Source organism: Dermacentor albipictus, chromosome 6 (genome assembly GCF_038994185.2).
Source record: "Dermacentor albipictus isolate Rhodes 1998 colony chromosome 6, USDA_Dalb.pri_finalv2, whole genome shotgun sequence".
Taxonomy (NCBI): Eukaryota; Metazoa; Arthropoda; class Arachnida; order Ixodida; family Ixodidae; genus Dermacentor; species Dermacentor albipictus.
The window spans coordinates 107,111,501-107,126,707 of record NC_091826.1 but is presented as its reverse complement, the minus strand read 5'-3'; the positions used below and the strand labels follow the sequence as shown (position 1 = coordinate 107,126,707).

At 43.3% G+C, this 15,207-nt stretch overlaps 1 protein-coding gene across 2 annotated transcripts in view; it reads left to right on the top strand.

The window, feature by feature from the left end:
* Nucleotides 1–15,207, top strand: part of LOC135905005 (ATP-binding cassette sub-family C member 2-like) — a 190,191-nt gene that overhangs the window by 148,337 nt on the left and 26,647 nt on the right. For both annotated transcript variants that reach the window (XM_070541223.1, XM_065436005.2), the window contains 2 exons: nucleotides 6,824–6,925; nucleotides 7,682–7,837. In XM_070541223.1, the coding sequence (XP_070397324.1) occupies nucleotides 6,824–6,925; nucleotides 7,682–7,837 (258 nt within the window). The remainder of the gene's footprint in view (nucleotides 1–6,823; nucleotides 6,926–7,681; nucleotides 7,838–15,207) is intronic.

Here is a 15,207-nt window from a genome sequence, read left to right as displayed (position 1 = left end):
GTGGCATTTACTACTTTCGCAACCCTCTGTGAAAAGGAGGAACCGGTGCCATTTAAAGGTGCCGGCATGTCCTAAGCATTGCCGGATAAAAAGATGTCAATTGCATTAATACACACATGCTCAATAGCCTGTTCACCTTCGGACGCCACATAGAAAGTTTCGGTAAAAGCGCCCTCTCAAACCGAGTGTCGTCCCGCTGGCCTAGTAGAAGTAGCGTTCAGCATATGCATGACTTCAGGTAAACAACGACACGCTCTCATAATAGCATATTTCAGGCCTAAAATGTTTACTCATTGCGAGATGGAATAGCGTGCGTTCTCACTTTTTTCAAGTGGTTGTGCACCTGTGGAGTGAAAGGGTAGCAACTGAAGAGCGTCAAAAAAGAGGTTAAGCGCCCGGCAGACCGAAAAGCGCCTGATGTATTGAAAGAATGGGAATGGCATGGAAAACGTGACTATTTCGACCGATGCTTGCTAAGTCTAAATTCACTACCTCTGTTCGTTGACCGTATGACGGAGCGTTTTTAAATCGTTTATTTATCGTATGACCGTCACGCATGACCCCCTTAGGGCATGAGGTTATTGCCTGAAGTAATTATTGAGGCGATAGCCTCAAGTGGCTCACACCCCCGATGGTCTGGAAAACGCGGCGTGCCGTACAGAGAGTCATGTGGGTCAGCCACGCGCAGACACGCGTTCATGCTCTGCTCACGCGTTCGCCGTCTTGTTCCACACCTGGCTCCAACACCGCTGAGCATGCCAAAAAAAAGGCAGAGTTGATTAAGATACAGTTAATTCAGGTACTCTAACCCACGACCTTTATTTAGGGCGAACTTAATTAAAGCACAGTTAATTATTATAGAGGGTATTAGTCACTCGAACCCACGGCCCTTCGCGGGAGTTGAACTCACGACCTTTGGTGTTAACTAGGGCACAGTTAATTAAGGTACACTTAATCATGGCGCAGTTAATTCAGACACAGATAAATAAGGTAGCGTTAATTAAGGCACTCATCATCTTCATCAACATTTATTATTCCCTTAAGGGTCCCTTCGTGAACATTACAAAAGGGGGGGGGGGGGGACAGCGATGTGAAAGTGCCATACATCAGCTCAAAAGAAAAAAAATGCAAACGGCAACAGAACAATAAATAATAAACTGTAGAAAACATCAGGTATAAACAGAACCATGAAGATATCTCAAACTGAGTAGCAATAAATTAAAAGAAAAGTGTACACGTAAATGTGAAACATGCTAAACACATGACACAAGCAAGACGGATTGCTGGGAGAGGAAACGTGAGGAAAAGTGGCTATTTTGGGTTGAAATGGTCTGATAGTAACTGTCTAAATTTGGAGGGATTTGACTCGAAAACCACGGCTTCAGGAAGATTGTTCCATTCTTTTATGGCGATGGGGAGGAAGGATTTGTTGAAGGCGTTGGAAGAGCCATGCACACGCTGTATACTAAGGGAGTTAAACAAACGGTGAGATGAGCGTATTGGAGCATGTAATAAGTTCTCGCGCAGTGCAGGAAAGTTAAAGTATAATTTATGAAAAAGACAGAGCATTGCCAGTTTCCGGCGGAGTGCTAGGGGTTCGAGTCCGAGAGTCAATTTCATGTCAGTAACGCTGTGCCAAGGTGAGTACAGGGAAGTTAAGAAGCGGGCTGCCCGGTTCTGAATGGCTTCGAGCGACTGAATCAAGTAAACCTGGTGAGGGTTCCATATCGCTGAGGCATACTCCATTTTAGAGCGGACGTATGTTTCGTATGCTAGCTGCCTAATGGATGGAGGGGACACAGCCAGAGATCTTCGGATGAAACCAAGTGTTCCGGAAGTGTTAGCACAGAGTTTCGTTATATGGTCCACCCAAGTTATTTTGTTAGTTATTTCGACTCCTAGGTACCTGTATGAGTTTGTTACTGATAGCGCCGTGGAGTTCAGCGAGTACAGGAAAAGGGTAGTGGGAAGTTTACGTGAAATGTGCATGCATTTACATTTTGAAATATTAAGCTGCATAAGCCAGTCAGAACACCATTTCTGGATTTTGTTTAGGTCGCCTTGTAATGATTCCTGGTCGGTATTATCGGAGATGCGGCGATAAATGACGCAATCGTCCGCAAAAAGACGGACGGATGACGAAATCCCAGATGGCAGGTCATTGATGAAAATTAGGAAGAGAAGCGGAGCAAGGACGGAACCCTGGGGAACTCCAGAGATAACGTCAGTAGTTTTAGACGCATGGCTGGCGATGACTGTGAACTGTGAGCGGTTAGTTAAAAAGCAGCGAATCCTGGATAAGATAAGAGGGTCGAGTGATAAGCATGCAAGTTTACACAATAGACGTTGGTGAGGAACGCGGTCAAATGCTTTTGAAAAATCTAAGTAGATGACGTCTGTTTGGAATGAAGAATCTAAATTAAGATGAGGATCGGTTGTAAATTCGAAAAGTTGGGTTTCTCACGAGAAGCCTGCCCTGAAACCATGCTGCTTGGGAAAGAAGAAAGAATTGTGATCGAGGTGATTAACAATATGGGAGTGGAGTATATGTTCGAAGAGCTCACATGAGATGCATGTTAGTGAAATGGGACGATAATTAGAGGGGTCAGCATGGTCGCCGCTCTTAAAAATTGGCACAACCTTGCTTTATTTCCAGTCATCCGGAATTTGACTGGTATTGATGGACTGGATGAAGATGAGTTGCAGGATTTGGCTTGTGAAATGTTTCGTGCCTTTAAGTATTTTAGCAGGAATGTTATCAGGTCTGAGGGAAGTGGACGGCTTGAGGTTATCAAAGAACTTTGAAATACCCTAAGATGTGATGGTTACGGGTGGCATTGGAATAAAATTTAGGCTCGGTAAAATAATGCTCTTATCCGCTGGCTCGTGGGTGAAAACTGAGGTGAAGTAGGAATTCATCGCTTCTGATCGCTCGTAAAGCGGAACGTCTGTGCCGTCTTGTCTTTTTAAGGATATGTTATAGAAACTGTTCTGGTTGGGCTGTAGCAAATTCTAAACTTTCTTGGGGTTAACACGCAATATTTCTGGTAGATCGTGACTGTAGAATTTTCTTTTGCATGACCGCAATTATCTAGTGTATTCGCGAAGGATGCCGAAGTATTTTTCCCATTTTACAGGTGATCCGGAGTTATCGGCATTTCGGAAGAGGCGCTTCTTTTTTCGTGATAGCTTACGCAGCGAGTTAGAATACCATGGTTTTGTGGAGTCCCCGCGAATGCAGATGAGTGGGACGTAAGCGTCTATGAGCGATAAGATTTTGTGCTTGAAAAGGCACCAATTTTTGTTCACGGATCTGGTAGCCATGGACGCTTGAAAGATGGTGAAAAAGTGTTCGAGGTTGGAGTTTATGCTCGCGAAGTCAGCCTTACTGTAATCACGGACGTATTTGATGGACGGTTGACGTGGGGAGCCTTCAATCATCAGGTTAAAGAACAAGAGATTGTGGTCACTCAGCCCACTACAATATGAAAAGGATTGGATTAGCTCAGGACTGGAAACAAGAATGTGGTCAAGAATATTTGAGCCTCGTGTTGGCTTGTTTACTGCTTGGGAAAGGTTTGAAGTGAGGACCATTTCAAGGAAATCTTTAGATTGGCGAGATGACGCACTAAGAGCTTCCCAGTCGATGTCCGGGTAAATAAAATGACCGCAAAGTATTAGATTGGCATGAGGAAATCGGGATTGCAAGTCTTGAACTACAGAGTGAAGGTTCGTAATAAAAGAATGATCCGGGTCAGGTGCTCGATAACATACAATTAGTATATTGGTAGAAGAGGGAAGGCAAATTTTCAGACACATTATTTCGCTGTGGCTGCTTATCTCGAGTAAAGTGGATGAATAAGTTGAATTCACAAGAGCAAGAATGCCGCCTCCCCGGCGATCTACTCGATCTCGCCTGTAGATATGAAAGGACTGGTTGCTGTGGAGCAATTCTGAATCGTTAATATCAGTTGTTAGCCAAGATTCAGTAAATAAAGCGATGTCAGTTCTATGGTCTTCGAGGACGGCCTCAACTGTTTCTTTTTTTGGCAGGTAGCTTCTAATATTTGTCAGTAGGACAGAAATTTTGTTAGAGTTAGCTGTGCGCAGGCATTCTGACAGCTGGACCTGCGGCAGGGAAGTGTCGCAGGACCTAGGACCTTTGGTGAGAGAAAACAAGTAATTAGGACTAACAACGCATTCGGATGGGAACATCAAGTAATTTAATTAATGTCTCCTGAGCACGCAGGCATTCGCCTTCACTCTCTTTGGCGCATGCTAAAGTGACTCAATTTTAATTGCTGCAAAAAGGAAAATTGAATTGTACGATTTCATGTACTCCGGATAAATTTTCACTACCTGGTGTTCTATACCATCTACGTACACCTAAACCTTACTTTCGCTCCCTTCAAAATGCGGACACTACGTGGACGGAATCAAACAAGTGACCTTCAGATCAGTACAGTAACCTCATAGCCACTGGGCTACAGCAGCACGTAAAATGAAACAGTGCTTCCATACCGCACATTGAGTGGTTGCTACGCGAGCAGGCATATGGAGACTTGGGCCGAAAGTTACTACGGGTATGTATTTTTAGCTAAAAAAAACAGAAATAACTGCCGATGACAATGCAGTCTAGCTAGTCCCGAGGATAAATGGCTAGAACACTACGAAACAGGGCATCGCGGCCAATCTGTGCTTCTTGTAAGGGGAATGTGTGTAATATGCCATTCCCATGCTAGATGCCATATACCGGTCAGACCAGACATTGCTGGAATCTTCGACAGTGTGAGAATGCGACCAATGCTAAAGCTTTGACAGCCGTTTGGCAGCCCAGTGTCGCTCGCGCAGCTGCAGACCTCAATTAGACAGTTGTACACGATTGTGTAAAAATCTAGGGGACAATTAACACCATGAATTTTATAAACTATAAAAAATTTCATTAACTAATGCGCCAGTATGGCAAATGTTGTTCTGCTTCAAAACGGACTACATTATTTGTCTATTTGGATTCGGCACGCGAAGTTCAGTAATGCTTCTGTGTGCTAGATGTGATAATTGCCACCTTGCCTGGAAGTTCTTGTTGTGTTCCCTGTGTGTGCAACAGTGTTACTTTCGCTCAAGAAACCTAATTGAAAGCGAGCGCTGGTTAGCGTCTGCCGTCCTTTCCCTATATTGTTCTCATACTTCAATTCTATAGAATCCATTCCCGAAGTCGCACCGTCGCTCATAGGCACCATCTGTCACCACGCATTCAAATACCCTGCATTGCGCACTCGATACCTACGGCATTTGCATACTCTTCATTATGGCACCACCGCAACAACATTTTCCTTCAATTACGAAAGACTTCTTGCCATTGTGCGACGTTTGAGAGAGCGAATGCAGATCCTAACCACATTTATTTATTTATTTATTTATTTATTTATTTATTTATTCATTCATTCATTCATTCATTCATTCATTCATTCATTCATTCATATCCTCAAAGGTCTCTTCTTCAGACATTACATGAGGGAAAGTGGAGGGGGGGGGCGTTAGTGACAGAGAAAGATACTACAAGTTACAAGTTACAAAGGGATATTTTCGATGAGTCGCTTGAATGCAGTGAAGTGAATGAGAATTGCTAGGGAAGTGAAGTAATGCGGCCATCTAACGGCACATAAAACTAAAGCTTCGCTCACCGGGGCCTCTGAAGAAATGTTGGAGCCCAGTGTGAGAACTACGGAGCCGTTGTTAAAGTTTAGCTCTTGCTATGTTAAGCGGGGTGTAAAAATGACGCTGCCCCGTAGCATGCCGTCGTGTGCGCCAGCAGCTCATCGTGGAGGCTAACGTATGCACAGCTGTCGTTCTCCAAATTTTTGGCACTGAAATTACTGGTATCGATGTAGTTATGAATGAGAGCAACGAGATTTGGCGGGAGACAGCGTGCCTCGTTATAATAGAGCAAGTTGAAAATTTCAGAAACAGAAATAAAACAGCAGGTTACGAGAATCGCGCAATGCGGCGTGGTGGTGGCTCCGCAGTTATACCATTAAAAAGTATTCTGCCATTGAGAAGGAGGTCGTGGGTTCGATTCCTCAATTCTATGGCCACAATTTGTAACGACCGTGACACTTTCATCTGGAACCCCTGACTGCGGCGTCTCTCATAGCCACTACATTCCACTTAAAGTTAGCACGCCTATGCGTAGTTAGTCAGTCAAATAATCAGAAAATATTCATTCAACTATTTAACTGTTATAATGGATTAGCTAAGTCACCAGTCCCGCCTTGTGCTACAGCGCGCGGAGCACTCACGACTCTTGCGACTTCAGCCTTGGTGGTTTCTCACATGACTGTAGCCTCGTATGCACAGATTGAGGCGCATCCAAGTGCGAGGTATCGCGTTGTATTGTACGCGCAATCAAGCTTGCAAACCGATGAGGATAACTAAATAACGAAGCATTTCATGTTTCTTGCGGCTACAGCGCATTTGACTCACTGGAACACCAAGAAAAAACATGAATAAAGAAAGAAGGCGGTTCGTTTTGCACTGAAAAGAAAAGGTGATCAAAGGACGGAACAGTTATTGGGACAACTGCAGACATTATGACAATATATTCTGCACTAATTCGGAACGCCAGAGGTAGAGGTGTTTAAATGAAATTGAAAATCGATACTGTTGAACACCGTATTGTACGTCTTCACCCAGTTAAACAAGGATGGGTGTCCTTAGGCCACAAGCACCACTTCAGGACATTTAGAAAATATTTGTGTGCATGAATGAGAACGTAAGAAAACAAATCCTCTACTCCTCCTTCTGGTTTTTTGCTTTTCCTCAGGTCCCGCTCTCATTGATGTCGCTCTGCATGATGCTGTTCAACGTACTTCAGGTGAACGTCTCGTTTGAACGTTGTCTGGAGTTCGCAGAACTTCCAGCAGAGGTGAGAAGCTTTCTGCGCGTTCCGTGGGAACTCACTCTTTGTCGACGTGTCATGCTCACAGGCGAAGTACTCGTCAAAATGGAAACGTAGAGCAAGCACTTAACCTTCATGGGAAAAAAGTAAAATCGAAATATGCTTTGAGGCTGCGATAGAAACGATGCTCCAGTAAACAAAAAAGAACAGGATAGAGATGGCTAACTTTGCTATATGAGCGTGTATGCTTTGCTATAGGATAAAAGTCAGCCCATTATCTGAACATTTCAGAACAAAAATTATATGTGCGTATTATCAAAAGCAGGTGAGGCCCCATAGCTCGACTTCACGTGCCTCAACTGCTCTATGCAGCCTGGCCACCTTCTGATTGTGCCGACAACCTATCTTTTATGTGTGCAGCGTTCTTCTACCGGGCGTTCCCATAGGCTTCGAGCATTGCGATAATAAGTTGGTGCTATATTAGGCTATACGGGTTTTTTAAGTGGCCAAGCCATCAAATCCCAGAATGGTCTACAATGCACATCATTTCATACACAGTGGAATATGAAGAGCCAAGAATTTTTTTAATTATAATGATAAATGTAACTAAAAGTTGATTTCTCGAAACAAGAAATATTATTTTCTTCTCAAGAGGGCCGAATATACAGAGAGCGTTAACTATTTGTGCAGCAGTCACTTTTATAAAATAACATCTATTTGGGGATCCACCAAACCAATAATTTGGGTGAACGTTTGTCTCAGCTCAGGGTGTTTACCGCGCAGAGTGACGCTCCGGCCACCCAGAAGACAGAGCAGTCCCTGTGCAACTGGCCCAAGGAAGGAAAAATTGAATTCCAGAACTTTTCTGCATCGTACAAGCCAGGTGTTCTGCCCAATGTGCTCACAGGCATCACATTTCTCGTTAAACACAAGGAAAAGGTATGTTTACCAGTCATGCAGTACGAATGTGCGTCAGTTTAGTAGCACTAACTCTGCTCACGGACACGTAACATCCAACCACTAGTTTATAGACATTTCCGCAACAACGATTGAGCAAAAGTATGAAGCACTTGTGCACCTCTATACACGCAAGAACATGGATCTCTATTTTGATAATAGGCGATTAGTATAAAGAAGCTAAGTATTATCAGACTAGCAAAAATGTAGCGTTTTTCTAAACCAGCAGCAGTTCTGGCACATCCGCGTAAAATATATGAAAACGACGTAATAAATGCATAGTGCACGTACACTCCGCACAACTGCACAACTGCTCTGGATGTTGCCAAAAACGTGTGTGATAATTCGAACAAGATGCGCACCATATTTGATGGAACTTCAAGATACTGATAACATTTAACACTATTTGCACAAAACAACTTAGCATTAGTATAATTTTACATGCATTCTGCGCCGCACTAAACGAGCGACTTAACAAAATGGAAGCTATGGAAGCGTTCCAGTGGCGATCTTTTTTATCTGTACAACATGTGGCACATGTAAGCAGCATCGAGATAGGAACATAGAGATACAGTTTGGAAATTTTGTTATCAGCATATTTTAAATACCACTCACAAATCGGGAGTAACGTCTGCTGCCGAGCTAGTCGGTACATGGTTTTTAGAAATGGTTTTAGTTGCAAAAAATAAGACTTGGACAACAGTATACAAGACACATGTGCGCCTGTCCATGTCTTTTATAATATTGTCCCCGTCTTAGTTTTTGCGCCTAAAATCATTTCTAATAGAAATGGGAAGTTCACGCGGTTTTTAACAGCCATTGAAAAGCAAAGCGCGGAAAATAATTATAACATTACTTATAACTTATATACATCCGGACAGGCCGCCACTGGAATATGAACCTGGCAACGTTTAATGCTAGAACGTTATCTAGTGAGGCGAGTCTAGCAGTGCTATTGGAGGAATTAGAGGGCAGTAAATGGGATATAATAGGGCTCAGTGAAGTTAGGAGGCCAAAAGAAGCATATACAGTGCTAAATAGCGGGCACGTCCTTTGCTACCGGGGCTTAGCGGAGAAAAGAGAACTAGGAGTCGGATTCCTGGTTAATAAGAATATAGCTGGTAACATACAGGAATTCTATAGCATTAACGAGAGGGTGGCAGGTCTTGTTGTGAAACTTAATAAGAGGTACAAAATGAATATTGTACAGGTCTACGCCCCTACATCAAGTCATGATGACCAGGAAGTCGAAAGCTTCTATGAAGACGTGGAATCGGCACTGGGTAGAGTGAAAACTAAATACACTATACTAATGGGTGACTTTAATGCCAAGGTAGGCAAGAAGCAGGCTGGAGACAAGGCAGTGGGGGAATATGGCATAGGCACTAGGAATAGCAGGGGAGAGTTATTAGTAGAGTTTGCGGAACAGAATAATATGAGAATAATGAATACCTTCTTCCGCAAGCGGGATAGCCGAAAGTGGACGTGGAGGAGCCCGAACGGCGAGACTAGAAATGAAATAGACTTCATACTCTGCGCTAACCCTGGCATCATACAAGATGTGGACGTGCTCGGCAAGGTGCGCTGCAGTGACCACAGGATGGTAAGAACTCGAATTAGCCTAGACCTGAGGAGGGAACGGAAGAAACTGGTACATAAGAAGCCGATCAATGAGTTAGCAGTAAGAGGGAAAATAGAGGAATTCCAGATCAAGCTACAGAACAGGTATTCAGCTTTAACTCAGGAAGAGGACTTTAGTGTTGAAGCAATGAACGAAAATCTTGTGGACATCATTAAGGAGTGTGCAATGGAAGTCGGTGGTAACTCCGTTAGGCAGGATACCAGCAAACTATCGCAGGAGACGAGAGATCTGATCAAGAAACGCCAATGTATGAAACCATCTAACCCTACAGCTAGAATAGAACTGGCAGAACTTTCGAAGTTAATCAACAAGCGTAAGACAGCTGACATAAGGAAGTATAATATGGATAGAATTGAACATGCTCTCAGGAACGGAGGAAGCCTAAAAACAGTGAAGAAGAAACTAGGAATTGGCAAGAATCAGATGTATGCGTTAAGAGACAAAGCCGGCAATATCATTACTAATATGGATGAGATAGTTGAAGTGGCTGAGGAGTTCTATAGAGATTTATACAGTACCAGTGGCACCCACGACGATAATGAAAGAGAAAATAGTCTAGAGGAATTCGAAATCCCGAAGGTAACGCCGGAAGAAGTAAAGAAAGCCTTAGGAGATATGCAAAGGGGGAAGGCAGCTGGGGAGGATCAGGTAAAAGCAGATTTGTTGAAGGATGGTGGACAGATTGTTCTAGAGAAGCTGGCCACCCTGTATACGCAATGCCTCAAGACCTCGAGCGTACCGGAATCTTGGAAGAACGCTAACATAATCCTAATCCATAAGAAAGGGGACGCCAAAGACTTGAAAAATTATAGACCGATCAGCTTACTGTCCGTTGCCTACAAAGTATTTACTAAGGTAATTGCAAATAGAATCAGGAACGCCTTAGACTTCTGTCAACCAAAGGACCAGGCAGGATTCCGTAAAGGCTACTCAACAATAGACCATATTCACACTATAAATCAAGTGATAGAGAAATGTGCAGAATATAACCAACCCTTATATATAGCTTTCATTGATTACGAGAAGGCGTTTGATTCAGTCGAAACCTCAGCAGTCATGGAGGCATTACGGAATCAGGGTGTAGATGAGCCATATGTAAAAATATTGGAAGATATCTATAGCGGCTCCACAGCCACCGTAGTCCTCCATAAAGCAAGCAACAAAATCCCAATAAAGAAAGGCGTCAGGCAGGGAGATACGATATCTCCAATGCTATTCACAGCGTGTTTACAGGAGATATTCAGAGACCTGGATTGGGAAGAATTGGGGATAAAAGTTGATGCAGAATACCTTAGTAACTTGCGATTCGCTGATGATATTGCCTTGTTTAGTAACTCAGGGGACCAATTGCAATGCATGCTCACTGACCTGGAGAGGCAAAGCAGACGAGTGGGTCTAAAAATTAATCTGCAGAAAACTAAAGTAATGCTTAACAGTCTCGGGAGAGAACAGCAATTTACAATAGGCAGCGAGACACTGGAAGTCGTAAGGCAATACATCTACTTAGGACAGGTATTGACGGCGGATCCGGATCATGAGACGGAAATAATCAGAACAAGAATGGGCTGGGGTGCGTTTGGCAGGCATTCCCAAATCATGAACAGCAGGTTGCCATTATCCCTCAAGAGAAAAGTATATAATAGCTGTGTCTTACCAGTACTCACTTACGGGGCAGAAACCTGGAGGCTTACGAAAAGGCTACTACTCAAATTAAGGACGACACAACGATCTATGGAAAGAAGAATGATAAGTGTAACGTTAAGGGATAAGAAAAGAGCAGATTGGGTGAGGGAACAAACGCGAGTTAATGACATCTTAGTTGAAATCAAGAAAAAGAAATGGGCATGGGCAGGACATGTAATGAGGAGGGAAGATAACCGATGGTCATTAAGGGTTACGGACTGGATCCCAAGGGAAGGGAAGCGTAGCAGGGGGCGGCAGAAAGTTAGGTGGGCGGATGAGATTAAGAAGTTTGCAGGGACGGCATGGCCACAATTAGTACATGACCGGGGTTGTTGGAGAAATATGGGAGAGGCCTTTGCCCTGCAGTGGGCGTAACCAGGCTGATGATGATGATGATGATGATGATGATGACATGTATTTCAGGTAGCTCGACTCGAAGCAGAACGCCTCATTATTCATACGCTCACTTCAATACCATAAAATTCTGATTTAAACTTGGGAAACGTAAAGCAAACGCAATATCAGCGTTTTGATACGCCATAGAAGAGTTTCACGTTGTGAGTTGAGAAAACCATTTTCTTAAAAATTATTTACTACAGTAATTATTTTATGTGAAATATATGTTATTATGTTAGCATGAACTTACGCACGAATTTACGCACTGTGGCCAGCATTAAAGGCAAAAAAATTTTTTTTCTCGATGTTAAATGGTATTTGGGCTTCATGGTGTTAATCAGGAACGTTTCTTCGTACAGCAAAAGTAGCCATAATCTTTCTCATTTATAAATGTAGTGACAAGCACACAGCAGCTAACTTAAAACCCCTTCCAATCCTTGGGCCATTTCCAAGAAGGTTTAGGAATTGTCATCATGCCTATCTGATATGCTCCACAGAGAACTAGCATTGCTGACCGCATACGACATACATGAAGCGGAACAAAGACGCAGCGTACTTTTTCTATGGGTCTGTTTACAGACATTGACTGTCTTAACAATAGCATTTTGGCAAAGAAGCTGTCATGGGGGGGGGGGGGGGGAGGGGCTACGTGGTGGAGCTTTTAGGTGTGGTATTTAATTATTGGAAACAGTGTGTATAAAAACACGAACCCCATTAATGCTTCCTACCTATAGTTAGCTGACTGTCCCAATGAAGCACATTGTGGCCACTGTTTTTTGGCTTATGCGTACATGACATTTTAAATAGCAAGCAAGCTGCTCGCTTGTGTATATGCCGATGTTTAACAGCGTGGCATTTCTGGCAATGACAAAAACTACTTGGTGCGTAAACGTAACGAACTTCTTGTCAAAGAATACACGTGCTCAGCGAAATGAAGCTAAAAACAGCCCGACTTCAACAGTTTCCGAAGCTTCTTAATACCCCCGATTGGGCTATCAAATTATCACAATGTCTTTGTGTGCACCTGTCTCTGTGGACATGCTGTCTACTCACCGAACGTTACTACCCATAAAAATAAAGCGCAACTATATTAAGCTTTATTTTCGTCACATTTAAACCACTCGATTCTTGTCTGTCCTCAACATGAAAGAACAATTTTCATCAGGTGATTGTCTTGCAGAAATGATTCCTACGCCGGTACATTATGCCTGTAGGTTCTAGGGAAGAAATTTACCCTCGAAATATAATTCCTTCTTTTTACGAATGCCACAACTCAACTGATTTTAGTACTCCCGCGCTGCACACGGTAACTTTCAGAAAATTCAGCTTCCTTCAATCGCAAGCTACTATTTCACTTACTCAGTGTCGTTAACCTTGATCCGTTCCGCGTTTTTGAATGCAATGCTAGATCAAATATTTAAAACACAATATGCTCATTGCGAATAAACAAGTGAAACGTTTGAAGCATTTTCAAGAAACACTATTACGAGTACATTGCACCTAACTATAGACATTCAAGTTGTGAAGTAATATTACCTGGCTCTTTTATGTTTATTTGTTCTATTGTTACACGTTAATCTTAATGCGATTCGCATACTTTGCCTACTCCCGCGTTTTGAGACTGCGTAGCTATCTAGACTCTTACGCCGACTCATTGACCCATGTTATCGACCAGCTCAGGCCACTACGTATAGGTGTTCGTGGGCGTAAGGCCCTCGTGGCCATTTCATCATCTTCATGAAACCTTCGCCTTATGAGTCTGATCCTGCAGCCCTCGTCACGTCTTCTACGCAGGTCCAGAGAACCGAGTTGTCGTATAGCTTAGCTATAGCTTTCCGCTATAGAGCTATAGCGGCAGCGTCACCTTGCCGCGATGCTGTCGTGGTGGTTAATTGCGTCGTCGTCATCCCATGTTTGTGATCCGTCTTTCGTCTCGCCAGCGTCATCATACCGTCGTCATGCATTACCTGTCATGATGCCGTGGTGAGGCCGTCGTGGTCGCTTCCTCCTCGTCACTCCAGCTTTGTCGTTTGATTCTCGCCATGGCGTCGTCGTCATGCATACGTTCTCGTGCCTTCGTCGCGGTGCCATCGTGGTCGTTCTGTCGTTATCATTCCAACTTCGTCACGCCGTTGCTGTCATTCCATCGTCGTCACAAATCCGTTCTCATGCAATCGTCACGCTGTGATTTAGTGCCGTTATCGGTTCGGAAAGTAATCACATTGTCATCACGCCGTTGCCGTCATAGCGCATTTGTCACACTATCGACGCCGTTGCTTCTTCATAATTCTTTATAATCGTGTTGTCTTCATTAAATAGTGATTATTCCGCCCTAGTCACGCTAGCGTCGTCATTACAACATCGTCCGTCATCCAACAGTCGCTATCATGCATCCGTTGTCAAACCGTCCACGCCCTAACGTCCTGGTCGTGTCATTGTCGTCAGTCCAGCATCTTCATTCAATTGTCGTCATGCGATCGTTGTCATACACTGGTCGTCGTCATCCCATTTTCCTCAAGCCGTTATCGTCGCGCTGCCACAGTTATGCCACAAGCAACATTTCAGGATGACCATGTTATCGTCGTCACGAAGTCGTCGCACAGCTTCGGTCGTTCCATTGACGTCATCCCTTCTTCATCTTTCCATCGTCGTCACTGCGTCGTCATCACGCTCATGAGTGATCTTGGCAAGCAAGAATCTTAGAAAGGTGCGCCAGTACCGGAGACAATGTCCATCGCACACTCCCGAAGCAGCGCAAGTCTCACAAGGATTGTAAGTAGCGCGTAAGAAGCTTTAGCTCGGGTGTACCTATTTGAATAGATGTAAAAGGAGAATTCGTTTTTCTCGGCAACCACTGCACCAAGTTTGATGAGGTTTGTTGCATATAAAAGAAAAACTTCAAATCTAGTGACTGTTGGTTTCGAATTTTTTATTTAGGTCGTAAAGTTTTATTAAAAATTGGTAAAAATCAAAAATTTTCGAAAAACGAGACTATTAAGTTTGAACTCTAACTGAGCAACGAAAAACGACAATACAATTCTGGGAATTGCACCTAATAGAGCATCTAAAGCGGACACAATTGATATGTTACACATGAGTCTAAAAAAAAATTGTAGTATGGAAATACAGCTTTTGCAGAACCCTTGTAAACAACGTAAGAATTTCACGTAAGATGTAAAATGACATACCGAATTTCTCCGCCTTTAATGGATCCCGTTTACAGAACCGCTATATCTTTCTTGAGGCATAGCTAAGAATTTGCAAGCTTCGTGCTTCTACTTTTTTTCAAACTTTCGCATTTTTGAAAATCCTTGCAACAAAATTCATGTCCTAAATCGAAATTCCGCTTCGAACAGTCACTACAATTTAACTTTCTCTCTGAAGTGCAACAAATCTCATTAAAATCGGTCCAGGGTGACCTCAAAAAAACTTTTTTGCGTTTTGCATGTATTTACATAGGCCTCGTCGGAGTTGGGCCCGATCTAAAGCTTCTTCTGAAGTGCGGGCTTATTGGTGTGGCCTTTTGCAGTACAATTGTAGGGCACACAGACGGGGAGGGGGGGGGGGGGACGCAAAATAAAAAAGGGACATGAAGACACGTGTCTGTCTCTATTGCGTACTTCAGTATCTC